Here is a 12,815-nt window from a genome sequence, read left to right on the forward strand (position 1 = left end):
TTTTCCACAAGGCAGAACTGGAAAATGATTTGGGTTAGCTTATGGTTTTTATTTCCCTCCCAACATCCCAAAAGTTTTATTTGAAGCTTTTCTAAATTAAATAATGAAACCTGAGATAAACATCCAAAGCAATATGAGAGCAATGAACTGAAAGAAGGGGTCATCTGAGAACTGTATTTTTTGCTCAGATTTTTAAGTAAATTGTTTTTAACAGAGGATAAAGTGTACTTTTGAAACAAAATAAGGCTGTCTATGAATTATTGATCTATAATGTGTTTTGCATATGCAGATGTTCTTCTGCATATCTCATAAACAAATTCAGTTTTGCCTTAGATCCACAGTGAATGTGGGAGAACTGTCACATCTGATGATACATTTTGGTTGAGAGTCAACTAACAAGCAATGCAGAAGGCCTAGATGAAACCACAGCACTCCTGGCAAAGGTTTACCCTGTTCTCAAGCTCTCTACTGATGAAGATTCCATAATCCCCCAGGATCATTTACACCAAGGTTTAGTTACTTTTATTATCAGTAGGTTTTTCCTGCTGATATCTCCCTTCTGAAAGCTACACCCCACTACTTCTTGACATCTCTTTGGAAAATATAAAGAACGGATTATTTTTTTCACCTTTGCAACAACCTTTCCTTTTTTTTTTTTCTTTTTTTTTTTTTTTTTTTTCAAACCATCATGCTAGCTTGCCTGTGCTTCCACAGAATAAAATAAGGGCATAGTCTTTTTCACCTTCCCCAACACCTGCAGAGAGCCATCAGAGCTGGCTATTCAGGCTCCACCTGAAGACAGTTCCTCCACAAATGCACTGTTCCGTAATAGCTGTAATGACTTCAGGCCTGCAGCACCTGATTAGAGCCCTGCTGTGCCAGCGGACACTCAGCATACAGCTGTAGAGAGTACATGCTTGTTATAGGAAATTGCTTCTTACTTGCAGACACATTTTGAACAAATCCACAGCAGAAGGGTTACAGACATTTCATACAGACCATTGAAACGGGATGCATTAAGTAAGAGTTCAGGTTTACTCACCTGAAGAGGAGCAGCACGGCTTGGGGGAAAGTCTGAAAATTGTTGTTTCTGTTTATTTGATTGTTGTCCCTCATGGCCACTTTTCCAAATACCTACAGAAAAACAGGATTTTGACTTTCATCCTAGCAACCTGTACTGGGAGAAGCTATAGCCATTGTAGTCTAAACCAGCTTCAGGATGTATGAAAAGCACTTTCACAAATGTACTTACTCTTTTGAGTAAGTCTTGATATTTTTCCTGATAATGTAAATGCAGTAAATATATCACAACTACAAGATAATTGTTCATTTTAATTTGGCATCATTAAGTCATTATAACACTAATACCTTCTCCTGTATTGTAGGTGACAAAATATTTGCTTTAGGCTGGCACCTAGAGTCCTCGAGTAAGATTAAAACCCCACTAAAACAGATATTGTGCATACCTGTAGTAAGAAATGCTGTTCTGAAAACCTTGAATCTAAACAGACAAATTAGATGCAAAAATGGAAGCCAAAGCATAGAGTCCCAGCCTGAGCATTTTGTCCCAGCCAGAGATGGAAATTTGTTCACTTCTCCAAAATTAAACTGCAATTCCTTGGTCGCAAGACCATTCTTTTTCCTCACATTAATACACTGATATTGTCTTACAGTACAGTAAGGGCTGTTATTTCATTTTGAGAGATTAAGGTCACTGTGCTCTGTATACATGCTGCTGGACTGTAAGGATGTAAGCTCTTTTCAGATAAAAAAAGATTAAGAATCAGGAAGCAAATCTACTCTCCATATCATGTTTCCTCATCTCATCATGTTTAATTAGGGCTTCCCTTTGAGTTGGTTTGGGAACCTTACAACTCTGAGATCAAAAGAAAACCTTTTTCTAATCCTTAGCTAGATTCTTTTCCTAGTTCTATTTTTTTCTCATGGAAGACAGGAGAAAAAAAAAAAAAAGGCCAGGATTTTAATGCCATATTCCCCAAACAAATCTATAGTAAAGAAGCCATGCATTCTTTCATACATTCATGCACAGGAAGAATAAACCTCACAGTGTACAAAAGAGGAATGGCTCCCCTCAGCAAATCAAGATACTATAAGCTCACACCCAGTTCTCTTTTATCTTTTTGGATTTTCTGACTGCCAAAATCATAGCCAATAAAAGTTTTCTACATTACTCTGAAAGCTCTGCCTCATACATAGCATCACTATCAAAGGAACATTTCAATAAGCACTTTGGTTGACCGGTCTCAGAGTAGCCAACACTGAGCTTTTGTGTAATACTAAGGAAAAAAAAAAAAAACCAAAAAAAAAACAAAAAACAACCCTATAATTACCTGCATTCCAATGACAGCATAGATGAAGAACAGCATGGCTATCAGAAGGGCAACATAAGGCAGAGCCTAGGAAAGGGACAGGTGCATTGTCTTTTAATAATTTCACACCATAATTTCAATTTACATTTACAAAATTTCTCTGTACACCACAGGCCTTCCCAGGGGTTTTCTTCTTATGCAAGTGCTTAACATGTTATTACCTGTCACTCTTAATATTCTGCCACATGAACATGAACTTCATTATATTTTAAATTACTTCTGCCAGTAATCCAGGGGGAAGAGCCATCTTTACCAGTTTTAGATTTTATTTTCATTACTACTTCTGACAAAACAAATGTACTTCCCACTATACTACATTAACTTCACATTCTTCAGAATTTTCAGGAGACAGGATTGAAATATCTATTTGCTACACTTATGAAATCAGTTTTATACAAACAAAAGATTAAATTTCTCTTTTGTAGTCATATAATAAAAACACGTGGAAGTAAAAGACCTGTGTGTGTCAAACCTGTATTTTTTTTAATTTCACAAAAAATTCTTTTTAGACATACCAAATAATTTCTTATGAAGTATTGTAAAAATCTCATTGTAACAGTTAAACTTATATGACAAAGAATGACCCTTGGTCTCACAGAATTAACTGGCAAAGTTTCTTTTAGCATTAACATGCAAATGAATTTATAAATGTAATTACTGCTAGCATGAATTTCAAAAGAAATACTATTTGCACTCTACAATGTTTTATATCACAAAAATTGGTATGTAAATAGTTGTAGTAATTAAGCAACCTTAAATAAATTTTGCTAACCTGAAATGACTTAATAAATGTCCACAATAAAGTTCTGATTCCTTCTCCTCTGCTAAGCAGCTTCACCAACCTCATCACCCGGAAAAGACGGAAAAAAGTGATGGAGATTCTAGCGCTGTCTTCGGAGTTCTGAAGAGTATCATGGAGAAGTCAAACCAAATACAAACTCAAACATGCAACACTTCCAGATAAACAACATCAAATGCAAAGGTGGAAGAGGTAAGATTTGAAAATGTATCTTGAGGATCTTTTCCCCTTGATAAGAATGATATGAAAGGAAAAATTACATGCTAAAAACACAAGACCTGTAGAAATGCTTCACACATCACATGCATTTCCAAGTTTCCTGGTTTGTTAATAAGGATCATATTGGGTTTGTTTGTAGTAGACTTCAATAGTACACTGACAACAAATGCAAACCACTGCATACACCTTTGTAGTAGGACAGTTATGAAAAATACATAAAAAATTGGTGGAAAATAGAGACATGGTAAAAAGAATAAACTCAAGTAGAGGTAAAACCACTGGGGTCAGTTTACTAATCTTACCCCAGACTCATCAGCTGTGACTGTTTCAGTTGGCTTTGGCTTTAAGAAATTAAGAACATTAAATATTAAAATCAAGTAAAAGATCAAAAAATCAGCTTCACCATAAACAGAAGGAAGGACATTTTTCACTTCTAACTGTAAATGAACATCTTTCAACTCAATGTATTTCCTGAACAGAACATTAAGTACTTATTAAAACCTTCCCTTAGCATTTCATGTTGGCTGACACACTAAAACATTGTTGGTGACTCATATTAAATCTGGTAGTAAGAACATGTTTAAGAGAGTCAACGTAAACTAAATACAAAATAAAATGCCTACTCCCATGGTAAGCCAGTCTAAATTAGACACAAATTTCCATGGTTGTATGAAACTAGCAGTAAGCCTTACGTAAAACTCAAGAACAAAGCTTTGGGGTCAAACTGGCTTTTCAAGGTCCTTTTTCCAATGTGATTTTTTTTTGAAAGTTGATTACTCCATCACTGGAATCTAACCATATTCAAGAAATTGTTGTTTTATATCACATCAAGAGTTCTTTTTAAATCAAAGTAATACACGTGAGTTAATTCATTCATTGATGAGCATCAGGCCAGGCGGTGCTTAAGAAGGACAGATTTTTCACTCAGCTGAAGTGGCAGACAAACATTTTTAGCACAGTAACACAAAAGCTAACTCTCCCATGGGGGTGCAAATGAGAAGGCAAAATTTGGAGTCTCTCATCACCTAGAAAGTACCTGTACATTTGAGGTGATATAACAGGATTGGGCATGGAGAAAGGGTTTCAGGATTTAATTGACCCCTTTGAACAGATCTGTACAACCTGCATAAGCTACAGGTAGGGGAGAGGGGCATACCAACTTCTCGTTCAGAGCCAAACTCTACGTCCTGTGAAGAAGAAACTCACTTCTCTTTTTAAAATGTCTCTGTTTATCTGTCTTTGGAGAAACTGTCCCAATATCCTAAATGGCCAGACACTTAGGCAAAGCAGCTAGCAAAGCTTACAGGACCACATGTCCATGCTTGCTTGTGCACGGACAGATTCACTGCAGCTTCTTCAAAACTGGATGGAAAAGTCTTTAAAAACTTCATAGCACTAGCAAAAATGGAATTTAGGAGGTTAGATCCAAGTGATGGCTCTTACTCTCTTGTCTAAAATGTACACCTTTTTCAAGTGGCACTTCTCAACAATTAGGGTCACATACAGTGGCAGTAACCGTGATGCCTCCCCAGTGCTGCTTCCAACACACTGAGGATGCATCGGGCACACTCTCAGTGCCACACTTATCTTTGAGACTGAGTAAAATCTCAAGCCTTGCTGTTACCTAGGATAAGACCCAGAGGGAAAGAAGGGAACAGAGAGCAGATGAGTCTTTTGAAAATACTAGCAATATACCATACAAACATATTATGGTAAAATAATAATAACAACAAAAGAATAGGTAGCACTTTCTTGAATCCAGATCATTAACAGTATTTATTAAAAGACTAATTGTTTTATTTGTTACTTTTTTTTCAAAACATATGTAACGAAGGTATCAAAAGTGGCTAAAAAAATGAGGTAAAAATAACCATTCGTTCAACTATATGTAATCTCTATATATGCATTACTGCCCTGCTAGGATTTCAGTATTTTCTGAAACAGTTCTAAAACTGTTTTAGGGGTTATTACTAAAGCAAGGCATTAATGTTAACAAGAACCCAGATCTCATCATTAGACTTTAGTAAGCAGACTTTAGTAAGTTTGTAAAATCAGCTATCATGTCTAAGCTTTGTAAGCACTTGTATAAAACACATACAAATAAAATGCTGTCAATAAAAGAGAGTTGCTGCATTAGAAGTGCCCTGCGTATTTCAACAATTTGAAATAAAACTACCAAAATATTGATTAAGGAGAAATCCATAATCACAAACATCATAGATGCCAAAATATCACGAACATCATAAATGTCAAAACACCACACAATGCTTAAACAATCTTACAAGGCTGTCTAACTACATCAGCAATAAACCTGTACTAGTGCACACAGACCCACATTATTACTGATTTTTCGGTACAGAAATAATTCCTCTTTATCGGAAACTTTTAAAGGAAACAGGTTTCATTACAACTTCTGCAGACGAGGCCTGAAATTTCATATTAATCTCTAATAACTGGCATGCTGAGACAGATAGTCCTAATCATTAATCAAATTAATTAGCATTCAATATTTTGTGTTATCAAAAATTAAATGAAGTATTTGACAGAAAGAGAACATATTAAATTACAACATCTTCACAAGCTGGCACTAAAAGAATGAAATAAAATGCTGGATTTTGCATTTGGGATCTTTCCCCACTAGAACGATTGGGCCCCAATAATCTAGGAATGGTATTAGGATAACAATGTATAATGGAATATATAATATCAGAATAAGCATACTTTAGTCCTACAGATTTTTAATTTTGTTCCAAATGAAAAAAAAAATGAAGAAAGCACATGCATTAAGATCACTGGATTTGGTTATTAAAAAACTCATAAAAGGAAGAATAGGTTAAAAAAAATACAACTTTTTCTGCATATTATGTTTTTAATAAATGCTTAATTCCCAGTTTTTACACTGCAGACAGAGATCAGATTACCAAAACTGCATGTGAACAGTTCTACTTCCCACTGCAAGTGCTCAGGAGTGATGAGTGTAAAAGCCATTTTTATTTTTATTTATTTTTTTTTTACTTGATGGCTGATCAGCTGCTGTTGGGCAGTGGTAGGATGTCAAATGCAAGCAGTAAGAGCAGGCCAGGAAAATGCCCTGCTCACAAAAGAGAAATTGTGCAAAAACACCGGGGTGCTGAGATGGGGACAGATGTTAGAAACAAAGAATGAAAACAAACTCCTGGTATCTGAGGAGTATTTTCCACTGGAGATGAAAACATCAAACTTCTGCCCATCATTGGCCAACTGTTTTGGGTACTGACATTTTAAAGTGAGCGTATCTAATTTTTTACCCTCTCTGGCACTTCCCTCTGATAATACATCAGCTCAGTTCACATTATGAATAATAATTCCAATTAATTTAGTATACTGACAGACCAGAAGAAATATTCATACTTATTTACAAAGGAAATGCTAATCTAAGAGATAAATTAACATTTGTTTATGTTGAGCCAGCACCAGTAATAATAACATCTGGGAAACTAAGTTTTTGACACAATTTTCAGTAACAGAGAGATTGACAATAACAGTGAACATCTGCTTCCTCCAGATAAGGAAAAAAAACATACTATCCAAACACAAACTTATTTACAACTTCAGTAATATTGCTTAACATGTACACACACAAGTAGGTGGCACATTATGTAGGAAAAGTATTGAATAGAATCGAGATGGGGCAGGTTGAGCAGAGTGTCTGGAAGACAGTTGCTGACAGGACTGCAAGTCCAAGTATTTTTTGTGGCCAGGCTGTGCCTACAAACTGCACTCCCCTCACCTTCCAGCAATGATTCCAATACTACCCGTGTCCCAGACATGGGCGCTGGCTGGCCATTCTCATATTTTTTGTCCCCCGTGGGACTACATGATTTTGAAGATGGCAGCTGTGCTTCTGGCATCACTGCTAAAAGTCTGGTAATGGGCACGAGGTTAGAGCAGAGCTAGAATATTTATTTTTATATGAGCAGCTTCTGCTTTCACCCCTTGCCCAACAGATGCACTGCGATGAGGTAAACGAGGACAGAGACTGGCTTAATTATTCTCCTTTCTGTCAGCCATGTGCCAGCTACACTGAGAGCCTAGTTCAGCAAAGCACCTCATCTCTCTGTAAATTTAAGCCACTTCTTAAATACTTCAAATAGACTCTAAATCAGTAATATATATTCATTTTTCTTAATCACAGCTTAACACAGCAGTTTTCTTCCCAAAATAATCCTAACCCTCAAAAAAGATTAACCAATGATCAGCCAAAATTTTTGATTCACTAATTAAAATGTTTGCAACCTGCTGGTACTTATTGTTGCTTACAAAAAATTTAGCACGTTTCCTAAACTGTAATTCCTCTTTCCATCTCTTCATATTGCAACTAAAGCTCCAAATAAACATCCTAACTTTGGAAAAGCTTCAATGTCAAAACTGTGATCAGTGTGAAACTGATTGCATCATGCATTGGAAGCAAACCATAGTGCTGTGTTTAAGGAAAAAATAAAAATAAAATAATAGTTAAAAAAAAAACGTGGTGCAAAACTGTGGATGTTAGTAGGCAGTTCTGATCAAATATTTCTTGTTACATTTTGTGCCAAAGTGTACTACAGTATGCAAAGCAAATTAACACATAATGATGATGGAATCACGATTGCAAATATAGCAGGAAATATGCAAATGACAAATACATACAATGACAGTAACATACACAGGAAAGCATTCAGGTTGCCAAAATATCTTCAGAAACATGTAGTGTATGTGCGCCTATGTATGTACATATGATTCCTTCAGAGAATAATTACTGGGATTCAAATTTGCTACTAAGTAATTAGTAGTAATTCTTATCACTCTCTGTATTCCCTGTTCAACATGAATCAAATGCCCATATGCATCATTTAATAAAAACTTTGAGTCAATGTGAAGTACCCCAAGATAGTAGATTAAGAAGCATATTTTTCCTCGTTTCCTAGAGTATTTAATACTCTAAATTCGTAACATCTGCTGATGACATGGGATACTGTTCTCATAACAGTCCAAAAAATATTCAGTTGTACAATAACTAAATTGTCAGTATTAACATCTTCATGGAAGCAATTCCAAAACTGGAATCCAGAATCTCTTACGGGAGGTGGATGTGAGTTATGGAAGAGCGAGCCCCAGCCATCCCAGCAGACGCTCCACAAGCAGCCTAGCAAACAAAAAGTCTCCCACTGTCCTCAAGTCAGTGTTACACACTGCATAGTGCTGAAATGGTGACAATTTGGTTCCTTCCTGCCAAATGACAGAATATCTGATTCTGGTTTTGCAAGAGACATTTTTTGGTCGATCTCGTTGCTACTAACCACTGTTAGCTGTTACGGTAGTGTAAGCACTGAGTAAGTCTCACATGTTTACAGTGCTGAGCTCCATATGAATAGATCTTTCTGAGGAGCTCAGGAGGAAGATATCAATGCTCTTCTTTGAAGTCCTACTTCAGCAAAGAACCTGAATCTTACTGAAATTGAAGCATAAGATTAGGTTCACAGGGGCTGCATAAAACATTTTCACAAATGAAAAGGAAAGTGAACTCTCCGTCATTTTCTTGACATTTTGGCAGCACATGAATGGTAAAAGAAATGTAAAAAAAAATGTGAATCAAAACCTCTGCATCTACTACTGTATATCAGTGTGATCATGCCTTTAAGTCATCCAGTGCTGGTCATCCAAATGGTTTCTGAACCATCAAATATGAAGATAATTTTTGTACAGCCAGACCAGGTTGAACCATGCCTATTATTTCCATTTAAGAGCTTATTCATTTACTCGGAATTTATTTCCACTTATTTCTCTCTCATTGCCTTAAGTTAAGGATGTTCATCTCCCAGAATGGGCTGACCACATATTGAGTCTCACAACCACCACCCTGTTTTTTTTTTTCTTTTTTTTTTTTTTAACTTAAAAGGAACCATTTTTATGACCACACAAGATCTTGTGTGTCATGTGAAATTTTTTAAAAACAAAAGGTTACAAAAAAGCCAAAGTAATTATATAGATTTTAGTAGTGCTTTTAAATTTTGTATTTCTATTCCATATATATATTTACTTATATATACTTGCCTCTAAAAATTTCTAAAAATAAAATGAACATGAAAACCAATTAGGCTCATAAAAAAAACTGGTTAAAGGAAAGGATATTAAATGACCAAAAAAAATCATAGAAAATAGTGTGTTGCCAAAATATATGTTGCTCTGAGGTGGTTCATTTCTGGAGCCGGTCACTGATCCAGTCCTTGAGGATGCTAAGCAGTCCTGTAAATTGCTGAACACCTTAAATACACTGATTTTTATGGGCACTGAGATATTCAAAGCACAGTAATTTCCTGGATAGCGTGTAAATGAGAGGTTACTGGATCAGAAGAATCAGCCTCAGGGCACCATACACATTATCATAAAATTTCAAAAAAAAAAGAAAAGGAACAGCAAAATAAAAAGAACACAATTTCCAAAACCTAATACTGAAATCAAGGAGATATGTAACTAGAAAGTCTAACCCACTCACTTGAAAAAAACTGGGTCAGATGCAATATTGTTAAAATTGCTGGCCTTTGGAATTAGTCTGAACGTATACAGCTAAAATGTCACAACGAGGTCAAGTTGTTCCCACCGCATGAGGCAGTTATATACGCAAATCAATAAGAATGTTTAATTCATCTCAAGTCTCTGTACATTATTTTAGGTATTCACATCTTTTTAAATCTTCATTTATACCAACCAACTAAGAGGACTGCAACTTGATCAATTACAACGGCAACAAGATCTGGGTTTACATCAGTGCTAGCAGATTACACTGTTTCAGACCAGCCCTCAAACAAGGCTGAGCTTCCTCGGTTTAAGTAGTTTCTCTACTGGGAATTTTTACAGGTGCCATTTCAATGGTGCCTGAAATCCCATTGAAAACAAAGCCTTGTTAGCATCTTAGCAGAGCTGTGGATTTCCCAGGATCACTGTCATTGATAGATAAAAGTACGGATTGAATAGTATATTTCCAAATGCTGAAGAAAATATTGAGAAAGAGATTCTAAAACACTAAATTTGTATTACACAAACTGACACAAAACTAATGAAGTAGGAATAATTCAACAGAATCAAAACAATAAAAGTCATTAAAGAAAGTTCCCTGGATACTGCAGTATACACTGTTTCAAGCTGAAAATGGGAAATCAAGCCCAGAATTATATTGAAACTGAAAAACACTCATCACTTGCACAAACAAAGCACAAAAAAAAGTGAAAAAAGACCAGAACCAGACAATACTTAGTACACAAACAGTCTGCTGTGCAGTGCTCAAAAACATCAAAGATAAGCCTTTTGTCTGGTGAGTATAGTATGAAAAAGTAAGAAATGCAGTGCTAATTCTTGACTGTGGGGTGTATTTTAGCTGAAGATCACTACTTGATCTCCAGAGTAGTTTCAAGACAACTGAGTGAATCACTAAAAAGTCCGTGTTCATCACAGCTGAAAGCTCAGCAGTGATCAGTTACAAGTAATGCTGTCGAATTAACACTGTCCATACAGCAATAAATGCAAGGACATCTATAATTGCAAAGGTACATTTTGAGCTATTTTTCAATGTCTTCACAAGTAAGGACATTAGGGACAGCAATTCTTAATGAGTAGGAGTACCACTCCTTCATTTTCTTTCCAGTGATGCAGTCAGTCATGAGACTCTTGATCAACTTAACATAAAATCAGTAAATAAAATTTAAGGTGAATCAGGCTTAAAATTATTTTGATTGTGATTATTCTTTGAGCTGGCTGTATGTGGAATTTGCAGCTGTATAAAGGAATTTGAAGTCCTTAGTGAGAAAATAAACTGCGTGTGCACTTGAAGGCATTCTGCCATCTTAAAAATAAATAAATAAAAGAATACATTTGTTTTCTATATTTGTGTGAAATGTATTTATAATATGTATTATTATGCTTACCAAATAGACTAGAACCTAAGAAGTTTAAAAACTATGCACATCACTGTTTCTCAGCAGCAGCTATTGCAGTTAATTGATGTTATCGAGGCCAAAGCTAATATGAACTGAAGGGAGACCTGTATGGGCACAGTATGAGAACTGTCTCCTTTGGCAAGCAGCCATATCCTTTCTTGTCTACTCAATTCTGCCTCACCAAGGCCCACACTTTTGCCAGTAGCCTGTGCTCAGCACCTGATCCAGGCAACTGTGAAGCCCCCGGTCACTTGCGGAAGCAGAGCTCGCAGAGCTATCAGTAGGAAGAAGGGCTGTGGGTGAAGGCTGTGTAAACTCACAGGGATGCCAAAAGTAATCTTCACCAAACCAAAGGAACCAAAACAAACCATCGAAACAAAACATCAGTCTAGACCAGCCCGAGAAATCCAAGCTCCTGGTCGGGTGGTTTACAGATCACTGATCTGAACAAAGCATTTTAGTTTCATTTTGTTTTGTTTTCTCCTCATCCTGGAACGCCTGGAACAGATCACAGCCTTTTCAAACACAGTTTCTACTCCATGTTCCTCAGCAACCTTTTTACTCTGGTATTCACCGTTCCAAAATTAAGTTACTGTCTAACTGAAGGTCAGGGTATCATTTCTGCTATTCACTGGAGCAGTGTGATCCTAAGAATCTGGTTCCTGGCATGAACCACTTTGAAAAATATATTTTAATATGTCTTTTCTCTGAGAAACTGTTTCAATTAAATGGCAGTGATAGCCACACAAAGGATAGCCAACTTAAACAAACAAACAAACAAACAAAACATACAGCATATATTTATTCTTTGAATGCTTTTTAGTTAAGTTAAAATCTGGGCTTTACAGAAGTGCTATATAGTGTTAAGGGTTTGCTCTCTACTTTCTTTTGATAAAAATGTATCTAGAACCAAGCTGTGAACACTCTTAGCAGACTCTTTTTTTGATTTGGTAACTGTATGCAATGCATAGGGCTTAAGAGCCACTGTACACTGGCCCCCACTAACCCTTTGGGTATATCACAACTTTTCTGCCTTGCTTCTCTCAAATATAAGATGGAGATATTGCAATTATATTCACCACTTAAGAGTATTTACTGAAAATTTAAAGTTTTTTCAAAGATGTTGCATATTAACTATCCCTACTGAAAAGAGAGCATTTGGGTAAGTAATAAAATCTATCGGAGAAAAAAAAAAAAGAATCAAAGAAAAAAAAGAAAGGTATCTAGCAAGTAGTTTACTAAACCAATTTTATGAGGAAAGGAATGTTTTTAGCCAGCTCATAAAGTGGGACTGATGCACAGAAATATGCAATCTTCAAATAAGATAATACCAAGAAACCATCTTATATCTACAGCTTTCTCTGATTAATCTGTTCTTTGATAGCTGTGAACATTGGGGACCTGCATCTTCATGGGTATTTGTGGATAATTTTGTTCTCAGCTTGCCAAGCAGGC

The 12,815-nt window shown here is 36.0% G+C and overlaps 1 protein-coding gene across 26 annotated transcripts in view; it reads right to left on the reverse strand.

Annotated features, from left to right (window-relative positions):
- The window catches only part of CACNA1D (calcium voltage-gated channel subunit alpha1 D), a 186,600-nt gene that overhangs the window by 33,707 nt on the left and 140,078 nt on the right, over positions 1-12,815 (reverse strand). For 16 of the 26 annotated variants that reach the window (XR_014571618.1, XM_083795885.1, XM_083795883.1 and 13 more), the window contains 4 exons: positions 3,711-3,749; positions 3,163-3,291; positions 2,352-2,417; positions 1,043-1,134 (listed from right to left, as the gene is read on the reverse strand). Coding sequence is in view for 25 of the 26 variants with exons in the window: in XM_083795885.1 (XP_083652011.1) it covers positions 1,043-1,134; positions 2,352-2,417; positions 3,163-3,291; positions 3,711-3,749 (326 nt within the window). In the remaining variant the exon portion in view is untranslated. The remainder of the gene's footprint in view (positions 1-1,042; positions 1,135-2,351; positions 2,418-3,162; positions 3,292-3,710; positions 3,750-12,815) is intronic. The other 10 variants (XM_083795894.1, XM_083795893.1, XM_083795903.1 and 7 more) reach the window with 1 other exon arrangement.

This window comes from Anser anser, assembly GCF_964211835.1.
Source record: "Anser anser genome assembly, chromosome: 12".
NCBI lineage: Eukaryota > Metazoa > Chordata > Aves > Anseriformes > Anatidae > Anser > Anser anser.